At 39.7% G+C, this 15,388-nt stretch overlaps 1 protein-coding gene across 2 annotated transcripts; it reads right to left on the bottom strand.

Moving 5' to 3' along the window:
- Positions 1-4,866: 4,866 nt before the first annotated feature.
- Positions 4,867-11,881, bottom strand: APOE (apolipoprotein E). 2 transcript variants are annotated; one of them, XM_069742090.1, is made up of 4 exons: positions 11,793-11,881; positions 11,507-11,566; positions 11,187-11,337; positions 4,867-6,581 (listed from the first exon to the last, which is right to left on the bottom strand). In XM_069742090.1, the coding sequence occupies exons 2-4, from the start codon at positions 11,547-11,549 to the stop codon at positions 5,951-5,953; spliced, it is 825 nt and encodes a 274-aa protein (XP_069598191.1). In that variant the 5' UTR covers positions 11,550-11,566; positions 11,793-11,881; the 3' UTR covers positions 4,867-5,950. The 2 variants fall into 2 exon arrangements, with proteins under 2 accessions (XP_069598191.1, XP_069598189.1); XM_069742088.1 differs by lacking the exon at positions 11,793-11,881 and adding an exon at positions 11,703-11,727.
- Between the last annotated feature and the right edge of the window lie 3,507 nt (positions 11,882-15,388).

Here is a 15,388-nt window from a genome sequence, read left to right as displayed (position 1 = left end):
CGGTGAAATTGCAAAAAAAGTGCAATCCCACATTGGTTTTTTTGTTTGGCTTTTTTGCTAGGTTCACTAAATGCTAAAAATGACCTGCCATTATGATTCTCCAGGTCATTACGAGTTCATAGACACCAAACAAGACTAGGTTATTTTTTATCTAAGTGGTGAAAAAAAATTCCAAACTTTGCTAAAAAAAAAAAAAAAAATTGCGCCATTTTCCGATACTCGTAGCGTCTCCATTTTTCGTGCTCTGGGGTCGGTTGAGGGCTTATTTTTTGCGTGCCGAGATGACGTTTTTAATGATAGCATTTCGGTGCAGATACGTTCTTTTGATCGCCCGTTATTGCATTTTAATGCAATGTCGCGGCGACCAAAAAAACGTAATTCTGGCGTTTCGAGTTTTTTTCCCGCTACGCTGTTTAGCGATCAGGTTAATACTTTTTTTTATTTGATAGATCGGGCGATTCTGAGCGCGGCGATACCAAATATGCGTAGATTTGATATTTTTTTTATTGATTTATTTTGATTGGGGCGAAAGGGGGGTGATTTAAACTTTTATGTTTTTTTTAATTTTTTTCACATTTTTTTAAACTTTTTTTTTTAACTTTTGCCATGCTTCAATAGCCTCCATGAGAGGCTAGAAGCAGGCACAACCCGATCGGCTCTGCTACATAGCAGCGATCTGCTGATCGCTGCTATGTAGCAGAATTGCACGTGTGCTGTGAGCGCCGACCACAGGGTGGCGCTCACAGCGACGGGCAATCAGTAACCATAGAGGTCTCAAGGACCTCTATGGTTACAATATACAAGCATCGCCGACCCCCGATCATGTGACGGGGGTCGGCGATGACGTAATTTCCGGCCGCCCGGCCGGAAGCGGTAGTTAAATGCCGCTGTCTGCGTTTGACAGCGGCATTTAACTAGTTAATAGGTGCGGGCAGATCGCGATTCTGCCCGCGCCTATTACGGGCACATGTCAGCTGTTCAAAACAGCTGACATGTCCCGGCTTTGGTGCGGGCTCACCGCGGAGCCCTGCATCAAAGCAGGGGAGCCGGCATCGGACGGTATAGTACGTCCGATGCCAGTAAGGGGTTAATAGGTCTGAGCTGGAAAGCTAGGCCCAAACCATGGACAGGTGTGATGTTGTGCCATGGAAGGAGATGACAATCACGATAATGTAATGTATGGCCCCATAAGGAGCAATGGGATGCATTGAAGAACCTCATATGTGATACCTTGCCCCATACTGCTCTATGGACATGCTTCCAGAGAGAGGTTAGTTATTTTCGAGAAAGTTTCTGTTTCACAAAGGACCATAATATGTGATTACACCAGAACGAATTTATGACGCGTGCCCGATAATCTCTGAGATAAATCGGCTCAGCCTCATTCTGTAACCTTTGACTGGTTCACATTGGGTCAGCTCAGGGAATAGCGCCATTTCCTGCTAATAAATACACATTGAGTCATGAAGTCTTCTTCCATGATGGATTTACTGTACGATACATTTACAGAAGAACCGTGTCATATCTTAGTCTACAATCCGAATTCTAAAAGCTTTTGATCAACAGCTTTCGACGCGCAGATCAAAATGCTGAAAAACAAACGTTGACCATGTGTTATGCTGTGTTTCATGCCAACACTTGTATCCTTTTTTGTTGTTAAGAAAAAATGAAAGAAAAATTAAGATAGCTTAAAAATCAGTGCAAAGCGTAATGATAATAAGGCGTAAACACTAAAGCCACAAATTACTCCATAAAAGTGGAAAAAACAACAATACGGAATCAGGGCCACAGGCATCAACCAAGTGTTTGGCTGACAGCTCATTCTGTTGACTTCACCATTAGCGTGCATGCTCTCCTTGGCCAGGCGTGCATTTTTATTTCTATGGGAGTAGGGTAACGATCAGCTGCCAGACACCAGTCAGAGACTATACGCCCACAGAAGCAAATAATTGGACATGTTTAATTCAAATATGCTTCAAGGTGAGTCAGGAGGCATCTGAACTCAATCCATAGTTGGCCGGTTCTGGTTGATTTCCCAATTTTCAATCAATGTGTGTGGGCATGCCAAAATGACTACCAGGGTGTAGCACTAACTCAAGGAAGACAACTAAAAAGTAATAAATTAATAAATTGGGGAAACCTTTAATTATAGTGGCCATGATGCTACAATAATGTTTGTAATAAGAGCTATAGCCAAAGGAGTTAGAAGAAGACCTCTTTGGACAACACAAAATTCTTGATATCTAGGATAAAAGAAAAATGCAGTGATTCGAAAACCGCTAAATATAATTCCATCATGTCATTTGTGATAAGGGTGTAGATATTTTGCTCTGTTAGAAGTAGTTTGTCTGTATATTAGTGTGATATCATATGTTGGCCGATGGTCTTCATCTTCAGGAGTCCGTGTTTGCTTTCTCATTTGGAACATACTTACCATGGACAATCTTGTCCACTTTTCTCTGGAAAGACTTTTGCTCTCACTTAATATATATTTTACTAGATGGTAGCCCAATTCTAACGCATCGGGTATTCAACAATATGTATGCGTAGTGTATAGCACAGCCCACGTAGTATATTGCACAACCCACACAGTACATTGCGCAGCCCACGCAGTACATTGCGCAGCCCACGCAGTATATTGCGCAGTCCACGTAGTACATTGCGCAGCCCACGTAGTACATTGCGCAGCCCACGTAGTACATTGCGCAGCCCACGTAGTACATTGCACAGCCCACGCAGTACACTGCGCAGCCCACGTAGTACATTACCCAGCCCACGTAGTACATTGCCCAGCCCACGTAGTAAATTGCGCAGCCCATGTAGTAAATTGCGCAGTTCACATAGTATATTGTGCAGCCCACGTAGTATATTGTGCAGCCCACGTACTATATTGCAAAGCCCACGTAGTATATTGCGCAGCCCACGTAGTATATTGCGCAGCCCACATTGTATATTGTGCAGCCCACGTAGTATATTGTGCCGCCCACGTTGTATATTGCGCAGCCCACGTTGTATATTACGCAGCCCACGTAGTATATTGCGCAGCCCATGTAGTATATTGTGCAGCCCATGTAGTATATTGCCCAGCCCATGTAGTACATTGCGCAGCCCACGTTGTATATTGCGCAGCCCACGTTGTATATTGCGCAGCCCACGCTGTATATTGCGCAGCCCACGTAGTACATTGCGCAGCCCACGTAGTACATTGCGCAGCCCACGTTGTATATTGCGCAGCCGACATAGTACATTGCGCAGCCCATGTAGTATATTGCCCAGCCCACGTAGTACATTGCGCAGCCCACGTTGTATATTGCGCAGCCCACGTAGTATATTGCCCAGCCCACATAGTACATTGCGCAGCCCACGCAGTCTATAGCAATGTGGGCACCATATCCCTGTTAAAAAAAATAATTAAAATAAAAATAGTTATATACTCACCCTCCGTTGGCCCCCGGATCGAAGCGGTTACCGACGCTTCTCGCGCGCTCCGGTCTGAAGAGTGCATTGCGGTCTCGCGAGATGATGACGTAGCGGTCCCGCGAGACCGCTACGTCATCATCTCGCGAGACCGCAATGCATGGAGCGGTCACCGGGGCATCGAGAGGAGCGGGAAAGGCCAGTTCCTGATTCGGGGGGCCACCGGAGGGTGAGTATATAACTATTTTTTTTTATTATTATTTTTAACATTAGATCTTTTTACTATTCATGCTGCATAGGCCACATGAATAGTAAAAAGTTGGTCACACAGGGTTAATAGCAGGGTTAACCGAGTGCGTTACACCACAGTCAACGCTGCCATTAACCCTGTGTGAGCACTGACCGGAGGGGAGTATTCGGGCGCCGGGCACTGACTGCGGGGAGTAAGGAGCGGCCATTTTCTTCCGGACTGTGCCCGTTGCTGATTAGTCGTGGCTGTTTTGCCGCGACCAATCAGCGACTTGGATTTCCATGACAGACAGAGGCCGCGACCAATGAATATCCTGACAGACAGACCGAAAGACAGACAGACAGACAGACGGAATTGACCCTTAGACAATTATATAGTAGATGGTTAACGATTACAGGGATTTGGATTTTCCAGGAATATTTCCTTGATGGTCTATTATAGGAGTTTCTAAACCCGGGACAGGAACCAATCAGTAGAAAGTAGGTGCAGCAGCCCTCACTGGAACACAGTTGTCCCAATTTTGCATTAAACCCTTATAATTGTGACCTTGCCTAGTCTCTATTTGGCCGAACTGGCGTACCATCACTGTGTGCGGGCTTTGCTCATGGAAAGGATGCGATACGAAGAGTATAAGCAAGGTTTCACACCAAGCCATTTCGGCACAGAACCAGTAACCACTTGGTCTTTCACCTTGAGAAAGGTGCCAAAACGCATTGGTGTGAAACCTTGTTTATGCTCTCCAGATATCATCCTTTCCCTGAAAGCAGCATGCACATCGTGATAGTCTCCGTTTTGCCCAACTGCTATCTGGGTGATACTCTTCTCCATCCATGGGTCTGCAGTTACGACACATCAAGTGTTGTGTCCATACACAACCCTTATCAGTGACCGCTACCATCACCCTCACCCCAAACCTGTTCCTTATGGTACTGCCCTATCTGTGCGCATTTTTCCCTTCCAGATCTTCCTTGGTATTCCAGTTTAGCTCATTGATGTGGATCTGTAGCACCAGACTCGGTCACATTTATATGGATGTCACTATGGGGCTGTGGTGCATCAACAAGAATTCCTGGAACCAGACATAATATACATTGGGGTAGGGCATCATAGCCATGAAAACCCCTATAATCCAAAGGAGCATAAGATCTATAGAGTTTTTCTTAGTAGTGCCAACATAAGAAGACCCTCTCAGCACTAAATATGTCAGCGGTTGTTTTTATTTTAAAAATATTGATCACAATTGATAACATCTCTATAATGTACAGCTGACAGGTATTATATACGTGGCTCCTGGATAGGAGACGCCATAAGAAGATATTACAAAAAAAACACATAAAATAACGTAAAACAATATAAAGAGACAAAGTAGTAATAAAGAAAAGCTTTAGAAATACTATTTGGGTATGATGAAGTCCTGTACACGGTCAGAGGTATCCAGGACACATGGTCATCGAGCTCAGCTTAGTCCACAAAAGTAGGTGCGGTACTATCACTAACGGAGTTGTCTAGGGATTCTTTAAAAAATTGAACTGATAACATTTTTAAAAAATGTTAAACTTACCTGTTCAATCTCCTGCAGCTTCAGTGGTCTTCACTGATCTGTGTTTACTTCCCGGCAGTAATGACATCATCATATATCCACCTGACTGCTGTAGCCAATCACTGGCCTCAGTGGTGATGACTGTGGGTACTCATTGACTGTAGACGTTCCGTGGATGTACGTGATGTCACCATTGCAGGGAAGAAGAACACAGACCTGCAGGGATCACCCGAGTCATTGCTTGAGATTGAACAGTTGAGTATGTTTTTTCTTTTGTTATATCAACTTAAAAAAAAAAATGCGGTTAACACAACGAATTTAACTCTCATTTAGTTAGCAGTTTTTACTAGTGTCCTCAAAGGCACCTAGATGGAGCTCCAGACCTTCGCCCTCTTGAAGTTGAAAAGCAATGTTCTCCTAGTTTCTTAGTATGGTGCCCATGTAGAGGGATCCTTGGTGATCCTAATATATCCATCAAATATCTTCAGACCCTGATCGTGAAGGACAATGACTCTGGACTTCAAGGTCTCCACATCTGGAGCGAATAGGAATGTAACTATTCTGCTGGTCCATAGTGTTTTTGATGATCAATTTGGTGGGATTGCGTAAAATGTTGGCCTTGTATCTACAGCTTAATGCGGGCTGCAAGCTTTTGGTTCCAGGATTAGCAGCTATTTGCATAACCGTTACATGTGGAAAACTATGAGTGTGGTGGTTCAAGTCCAAGAACATGGGTCAACATCTTATTGCTTTTTGTTCTGGAGACTCTTGGCTAGGTTTTGAAGCTGGTTACGGAGGTTGTCTATGGAAGGGTTGAACCACTTTTTCATCTGGTCGGTCACCTTGTCTACACTGCTCTTCAGATCGGAGGCCATTTTCTTGACTTTGTTCTGGACATCTTTGGCCACTGAGGCAAATCTATCCCGGAGTTGCTTTCCTTGTTCATCCATGACATCTTTCAGAGACTGAAGACGTTCCTCTCCCTTTTTCTTCAGGCTGGACACATAGGGTTCAATGTTTTTACGGAGGCTTTCTACCTTCTCCTGAGTGTTCTTGCTGAGGTCTTCCCCGTACTGGCCGAGCTTTTGCTTAAGATCATCGCTATCTTTTGCAAGACGTTTTTTTAGCTTTTTCATGTACATACTGACTTTTCCTTGAACGTCTTCAATGTTCTGGTCAAACATGGAGCGCAAGTCTCCTGAGTATTGGATAGCCCGAGACTTGGTGTCTTCCATGTCGCTCTTGAGTTTATCAGCCAGAGCGGAGACCTCATCATTAAACCTTTCCTGAGCATCCTGGGCCATGGGGCCAACCCTGCTCTTCATGTCATCGGCGTAATTGCTTAGTTCTTCCATTGTGTCTTTGATAAGTCCACTAAAAAACAAAAAGTGTTATGCAAAGGAATTAATAAGGAACACAAGCACTAGTAGTAAAGGGGCGAAAGGTCAACTGGTCAAACAAAGACATGTATTTATGATGAGTCTTACGAGTTTATTACTTATAATGAACTTGCAAATCATCTATTCTAACCAAGAAGGAAGCACTCGAATGGATAAAAGCAAAAAACTTCTATTAGCCAAAACACATCTATCTATCTATCTATCTATCTTCGTTCTACCTATCTGTCTATCTATCCATTCACCTATCCATCCATTTATCCGTTCATCCATCTGTCTGTCTGTCTATTCATCAGTCCATCCTTCTAACAATCCATTTGTCCATCCAACCATCTATCCACTTGTCTGTCCATCCATCTATTTGTTCATCAGTCTATCCATTCATACATGCATCTATCTATTATCTATCTATCTATCTATCTATCTATCTATCTATCTATCTATCATCTATTATCTATCTATCTATTATCTATTTATATATCTATTATCTATCCATCTATTATATATCGATATATTATCTATCTATCTATGTTCTATCTATCTATCTATCTATCTATCTATCTATCTATCTATCTATCTATCTATCATATATCTATTATCTATCTATCTATCTATCATCTATCTATCTATCTATTATCTATCTATCATATATCTATTATCTATCTATCATATATCTATTATCTATCTATCTATCTATCATCTATCTATCTATCTATCATCTATCTATCTATCTATCATCTATCTATTATCTATCTATCTATCTATCTATTATCTATCTATTATCTATCTATTATCTATCTATCTATTATCTATCTATCTATTATCTATCTATTATCTATTTATTATCTATCTATATCTATTATCTATTTATTATCTATCTAGTCTGACACTGTGAAAATATGGAAGTTGCGTTTCATCTTTGCAAGTTTCTTTGGAGCATGTTGTGACTGATCGGTTTGGGTCACATTCCATGTTCCTACAGATGAATTGCTGACTTATGATTTTAGTGTCCTGCAGGCAAACACCACACACAACACTCCGCGCTCTCAGCAGTCCGTAGAGAATGTGCTTTATAGGCCACTGACAATATTCCAAAACATGTATCCTGCATGAGTCGCACAGACTTGCATCCAAATATTGTTTTAGATACTTATTTTTTCACCCCTTATTTCATGTACATTTTAATATTAATACATCCCTTTATACAGTATATGTTGTTGAAGCTCTGTCACTTTAATACTAATTTTCTTCCATACATCAAGGGCAGCATTAATTATTTGATTTGGACCATTTTACAGGGGGGTTGAGAGAATAGTGTGAGGCCGCAGGGCCGCCATCATTGATTTATTAAACCCTGTGGTCACCACTAGGGGGAGCACATTACAAGAATTGCAATGATGTGGTCACCACTAGGGGGAGCACATTACAAGAATTGCAATGATGTGGTCACCACTAGGGGGAGCACATTACAAGAATTGCAGTGATGTGGTCACCACTAGGGGGAGCACATTACAAGAATTGCAATGATGTGGTCACCACTAGGGGGAGCACATTACAAGAATTGCAATGATGTGGTCACCACTAGGGGGAGCACATTACAAGAATTGCAGTGATGTGGTCACCACTAGGGGGAGCACATTGCATACTGAATATACAAGAATTGCAATGATGAAAGGGTGCGGTGCTAGAGGTGATTGAACGGCGCTGGGAGATTTCTAAAGTATATTTCATCTGAAAAAATTGGAAAATATACATAAAATATATTACACAGTTTGGGAATTTATAACATATAACCAGAATAATCCAGTTATAGTATTTTATGTGTAATTATAGGGGGTAGCGGCAGATGTTCCGAGAACCGTCAGGATAGAACACCATGTGCATTTTTTATCACCTGCCTTAAGGCTACTGTCACAGGCGCAGGCTATGTCACCCAGGTCTACATGCCCCGTCCTGTCCTGCTCATTCCTACGAGCTCTCATTGCAATCGCTCATAAACTGCTGCACCCGGTGACATCTGCGCATGAAAGGACACGCATGAATTATATCATATAAAAAGTTTTATAGAGAGGATGAAATTCCAATATTAGAAATTAGGTTTATTTTTTAAGGAACAGCGCCACCTTTGTCAGCAGGTTGTGTCTGGTATTACATCACTTTATTGGGGGTGGGCTGCAATGCCAAACGCAGCGTATGGGTAAATGTAGTGCTGTTTCTCATTTTTAATTCGACCCTTTTTGCGATTTAATAAATTCCTTCCTATGTAACTATATAGATTGTGTATAGACATATTATTGCTAGAAACATAAGATTTGCATTTATTTAGATATTTTTATTTATTAATTTACTTTAAGTTTTTTTTTTACTAATTTATATATTTTTGTATTATTTTTTTGCTATTTAAATATTTTTTATTTATTTACTTTTAAGTTTTTTTTTTTACTAATTTATATATTTTTGTATTATTTTTTTGCTATGTATAAATATTTTTTGTTTATTTACTTTTTGAAGTTTAAGCTTCGAATGCTATTTATTTTTATTTATTTTCACCAACATATTTTTATATTACTTTTTTACTAGTGAAATAATTTTTATTTATTTGCTTATTTACTTTAAGCTTTCAATGTTATTTATTTTTACTTGTTTTTTCGCATTTATATGTTTTTATATTATTTTTTACAATTTAAATCATTTTTATTTATTTGCATATTTACTTTAAGCTTTGAATGTTATTTATTTTTATTTTTAATATTTTAGATGCTTTTATTTTATTATTTTTTACTATTTAAATATTTTTTATTTTTTATTTACTTTAATTTTTGTTTACTTTTTTACTATTTTAGATATTTTTATAATTTTGGTTAGCATTAAATATTTAGATTCGTGTACTTTGTTTTGAATTGCGTTTATTTTTAGCTTTTTCACTATTTAAATAGTTTCATTTACTTATTCGCTTTGTTTGAAATTTTATTTTTTTTCTATTTTATATATTTTTATATATTTTTCTGCTATAAGTTTTATTTTTTTACTATTGAAATATTCTTATTTATTTACTTTAAGTTTTGAGTTGTATTTTTTTATTATTTTAGATATTTTTTATTATTTTTTTACTATTTAAATATATTTAGATAGATATTGTATTAATTTTATTTCATTTTTTAATTTTACTTATTTTTATTTTTTATTACTTGTTTTTGACTTTCAACTTTGAAAATAAATTAGGAATCATCTCCTAAAGACAAAAAAAAACTTGTTTATAGAGTATTTAATTTAATTAAGGGTTTAGATGTTTATCCATCCTTTAAAAATCAGGTCAGTGGTTGTAAATTGAGTGAAATTCTCAACACCCCTCAGCAATCATGTGCTGAGCCCATATCTTTTCTAGCACATGTCAGCTGTTTTGAACAGCTGACATGTGCCACTAACAGCCACGGGAGGAATAACAATCCACCCGCGGCTGTTAAGCCATTAAATGCTGCTGTCAAACTCTGACAGCGGCATTTAACACGCACTTCCGGCAAGTGTGCCAGAAATCCCTCCCATCGGTGGCAAGTCAGCAATTCTGCTACATACAGGCAATCTAATCATCGCCTGTATGTAGCTGAGCTGATCGAGTTGTGCTAGCTTCTAGTTTCCCATGGAGACTATTGAAGCATGCCAAAAGTTTTAAAAAATAGTTTTTAAAAGTATAAAAAAATATAAAAATATGAAAGTTCAAATCAGCCCTCTTTGCCCCACTCAAAATAAAGCAATAACATTTTTTTAAACATACACATATTTGGTATCTCTGCATTCAGAAACCCACGATCTATCATTAATAAAAAAAGAAGCAAACAAGATCGCTAAACGGCGTAATAAGAAGAAAAAGTAAAAATGGCAGAATTACGTTTTTTGGTCGTCGCAACATTGCATTAAAATGCAATAACGGGCAGTCAAAAGATCGTATCTGCACCAAAATGGTATCATTAAGAACGTCAGCTCAGTACGCAAAAAATAAGCCCTCACTCAACCCGAGATCACGAAAAATGGAGACGCTACGGGTATCGGAAAATGGCACCATTGGTTTTTTTTAACAAACTTTGGAATTTTTTTTCACCACTTAGATAAAAAAGAACCTAGACATGTTTGGTGTCTATGAACTCATAGTAATGACCTGGAGAATCATAGCGGCAGGTCAGTTTTAGAATTTAGTGAACATAGTAAAAAATCTAAACAAAAAACAATTGTGGAATTGCACTTTTTTGCAATCTCACCACACTTGGAATTTTTTTTGCCATTTTCCAGTTCACAATATGTTAAAACCAACGGTGTCGTTTAAAAGTACAACTCATCTCGCAAAAAACAAGCCCTCACATGGCCATATTTACCAAAAAATAAAAAAGTTATGGCTCTGGGAAGAAGGGGAGACAAAAACGAAAACGCAAAAATGAAAATACCTCTGGCCATGAAGGTGTTTAATCCTTATTCACCCCTGGGGTATTAGGTTACTAAGTCATAAAACTCAGTCTAATGCTTGATTTTACTAATTCATTGCACATTACCACCACCATAACTTCATCTCTTCTTTTGTCATACTACTCACTCAAGTTCCTTGCCAATCTGAGAATCTCTCATCTTTAATGAGGCTTCATCTGCGGCTTCTTCCACTTTGTTCAGGGTCTGCCAAAAGCTGTCCAGGGCAGACTCCCATTTTGTCTGGGGTGCATCCTTAAAAAGTGATCGGGCCTGGGCTCCTGTGGGAAGAAGATTAGTGAGTGGTGTCCAAGCCTAGAGGTCATAGTGATGCTAGAGTATGAGGATAAAATTTGAGTCAGTGGTATGGCTTCAGTAGTTGGGCCACCACCATTAATTTACTCCAGACCACTAAGGCCCACCAATATCATCAACCATAATATAAATTACCTGCCAGGAGCCCAATGGTCAACAGTACAAATGTCCACTTCATTGTTCTCCTATAGGATCCTAGAAGAGAAAATGGATATTGAATGCGATGACAGGACAACCTCAAGCATCCAAGAAGCTTCTACGTTCCTCACGTAGACTCTTTCCTAAAAATACCCAAGTTCAAGAAAAGTCCGAAATCACAAAGTTGACTTACTGGTCTTCATCTATCGATACCAACCATATAAGACTAACTATTCCTACTTCCCCCACTACCACCATCACCACCACCTTTAATCCTCCTTACCTTCTCAGTAGCAACTACTCCCCCACTCTTCGTCCGCCTTTATATAAGCTCCCGGCAGTGAGTCGTAAGGGTTGCACTATTGCACCTTGAAGCTGGAGGCAGACACATGATCAGCGTTAGGTTGGAGGGGGCGAAGTCTAATGAGCAATCTATTCTCTGTACAGGGTTAACCCTAAGATAGCCGAAAAGTGACAGAATGGGAAGTAATGAATATAGGCCAGATGTTGTAATAAGTCATCTCCGCATCAGTCAGGATCATCTGGTGCCTGTATGCTTGAAAGTTTGTGAACTCTTCAGAATTTTTTTTTTTCAGATTTCTGCTTAAATTTGACCTAATACTTTATCTTCTGATGAAAATTACATCATTTCACGCAAGTTCTAAAAGTAGATAAAGAACCAACTCAAACAAATGGGTCAAAAATATTAGATTTTGTCTTTTCTTTAATAAAAAATGATCCCTTATGGCACGTCCGTGAGTGGCAAAAGTATGTGAACCTTTGATTTCAGAATCAGTTTTCACCTCCATATGCAGAAATTACTACATCTAACCGTTTCTGCTGATTGCTGATTAGTCCTGCACATTGGCTGGAAGGAATTTTAGCCCATTCCTCGCTACAAAAAAGCTTCCATGGTGTTATGCTGGTAGATTTTCCCCCATGAACTGGTCACTTTGGGTCAACTGTGGAAAAGAAATGTATCCAGCAGTGGGATCCTCTTCTAAAAATTGGATCTGTTTTCCTTTCCATAATTGATCTCTGGAAAACCGACCAACAAAAGATTGTGGAAGCTGTTTTGTAGTGAGGAATGAGCTAAAATTCCTCCAAGTACAGTGGGGAAAATAAGTATTTGATACACTTCCGGTTTTGCAAGTTTTCCCACCTACAAAGAACAGAGAGATCTGTAATTTTTATCATAGGTACACTTCACCTGTGAGAGACAGAATCTAAAAATAAAAAACAGGAAATCACATTGTACGATTTTTACATAATTAATTTGCATTTTATTGCATAAAATAAGAATGTGATACAATGGAAAAACAGAGCTTTAATATTTGGTGCATAAACCATTGTTTGCAATTACAGAGGTCAGACGTTTCCTGTAGAAATGCAAACGACAAGGGCATCGGTGGAATGGGCGAGGTCCTAAGTATGGTTTAATTAAGATTTATTAAAGAATTCTGTGTCATTCTTTCAATTAAGGACTTTATTCTGGGTGTCTGTGTTTTTATACAGTATGACTATGGGGATAGTAATGGGGGCGTCTTATTGACACCTCTCCATTACTACCTTGATGTCACCTGACAATGCAAAGGCGACATTACCCTCCCAACTATCACCCCACTTTCCACTGCATCAGGGCAAGTGGGAAGAGTGAGGCTAAGTGCCAGAATTGGTGCATCTTAGAGATGCGCCTTTTCTGGGGTGGCTGAGAGCTGATGTTTTTAGCCTGGGGAGCAGTATCCATGGCCCCTTCCTAGGCTATTAATATCAGCCCACAGCTGTCCGCATAGCCTTTGCTGGTTATTAATTATATGGGGACCCTAAGTTATTTTTTTAGGGTCCCCCATTTTAAGAGTAAAGGCTAAGTATAGAGTTGTGGTCTGATATTAATAGCCTCCATGGGTATTACCCCCTTCCCAGGCTATAAACGTCAGCCCCCAGCCATCAGCTTTCCCTGTACTGGTTAAGAAGATTACGCGGGAACCCACGCCATTTTTTTCCGAAAAATAATCTTTTATTAAATACATGTACAGTAAGCTGCACACACACTATACTAATTGTATATGTCACAGATATATGTATATTTATCTATTCTATGTGTATATACTCTATGTAATCCATCTACGGTATTCTATCCTGTCGGCTCCTGCAGTGATTTTACAGTACACGGCAGATGAATTGCTGGCTTTTCTTCTATCTATGTATCTATGTAATGTAAATACATATTATATATGTGTGTCACTGACATCTATATATCTATGTATTCTCTGTGTATATATCTATTCTATTCTAATCTGTCAGTGTGATTTTACTGTACCCGGCTTTTCCAAGGAGATCGGTGTGTAAAAATCAGACGGCACTCGCATGGTCCGAGTGCTGTGTGATTTTTTTTCTCGCACCCATTGACTTCTATTGCGGTATTCGATCTGATTTCCAATTACAATGCAACTTTTTTCCAGTCCGATCGTGATCCGATCCGAGCTGGAAAAAAAAACGCAGATGAACACAGAATCATAGAATAACATTGGTCCAAACACAATCTGATTTTTTTTTTTATCGGATTGCATTCGTCCGATTTCATCGCAAGTGGGAATGAGCCCTTACCCCAGATCTCTCCCCTCGGACACCTTGGTAATGAGAAACCTTTTTATGGGCCATCAGTTGAACTATTATTTGTCACTACGTGGCATGATTGCTTTCTTATTACTGATTGATTTCAGCTGGTGTCAGGACTTTTTATGGCTTTTTACATGTCTCTTGCTTCACGTGTTCAACACTTTTTCCTCGTGTCATTTCTCATTATTACACATAATTTATGACATCTATGGTGAGATTTCTTTGCCTGTATGGATTGGATGGGTTGTTTCCGACATCTGGTGAGAATTTCATATCAATAGCACCTTTAGAAATATACTTACTTCAGTGAATACAGATTGTCCCATTACTGAGAGAGGAGATGACAGTTGGTGTTCATAAAGTTCTATGGAGAACTGTAACTGCCATTTCAGGAGAGGAAGGTCTGTCTCCGCCTCTGGCTCCTCCCCTCTCCATAGAACCTCATAAGCACCAATTGTCTTCTCCTATCTCAGTCATTTGACTATCTGTCTTCACTGGATATAGATTTTACCCATGATTTGAGAGTAAAAGATCAGTCCAGGGAGGAGAAAGAAGCAGATTTCTCTGACGAGATATATTTGCGAATAATAATACTTGGAATTTGCTTTGACTGGTATTTAGTATTCAGACAGCTGTAACATTTGTACTATAGACGTGAAAACAGCGCTGAGAAGCCACAGTGCAAACCAGTGAGCCACCGTGTTGCCCATGCTTACCATCCATAATTGTCACCTATTACAGGTGGAATGAGCAGCAGTCAGACATCCCTGACATCACCTATCCAGAAAGGACTGGAATTAGATCCTGCATTGTTCACTAGTTTTCCCCTCTGCAGGCTGTATCTCTAATTTTCAGTTGACTCTGAGCTAGTAGGTAAAGACAGAGCACAGTGATACCTGCTCTCCTATGTGGCACATGTTGAAAAACAGAAGCAGCAGGGAGGACATTATACAACAGTGCTGAGCAGTGTAGCTGTGAGTCCAGTACTAGGATGAGATAAACCCTTACTAGGAAGCTGTAAGGCCTCTTTCACACTTCCGTCTTTCTTTTTCCGTCACAATCCGTCGTTTTGTGAACAAAAAACAGATCCAACAAATGGTGCTGCCCGTCGTTGGCTATGATGGAAGCCTATGGACGCAGGATCCGTCGCTGACTGTGAAAAGCAGGAATCCAGCGACAGATGCCGTCTTTTCAAACTGAGCATGCGCGGAAGAATTTCCCATCAGGGAAATTCACTCTCGCTCTCTCTCTCTTTTTACT

Source organism: Ranitomeya imitator, chromosome 10 (assembly GCF_032444005.1).
Source record: "Ranitomeya imitator isolate aRanImi1 chromosome 10, aRanImi1.pri, whole genome shotgun sequence".
NCBI lineage: Eukaryota > Metazoa > Chordata > Amphibia > Anura > Dendrobatidae > Ranitomeya > Ranitomeya imitator.
Note: the sequence above shows the minus strand (reverse complement) of the source record. Positions and strands in the feature narration are given on the sequence as shown.

Excerpts from the sequence above, each read along its gene's own strand:
- APOE (XM_069742088.1), bottom strand. Across the intron at positions 11,338-11,506 it reads GACCATTGGGCTCCTGGCAG|GAGCCCAGGCCCGATCACTT; the intron begins GTAATTTATATT and ends TTCTTCCCACAG. Across the intron at positions 6,582-11,186 it reads CAGATTGGCAAGGAACTTGA|TGGACTTATCAAAGACACAA; the intron begins GTGAGTAGTATG and ends TTTGTTTTTTAG.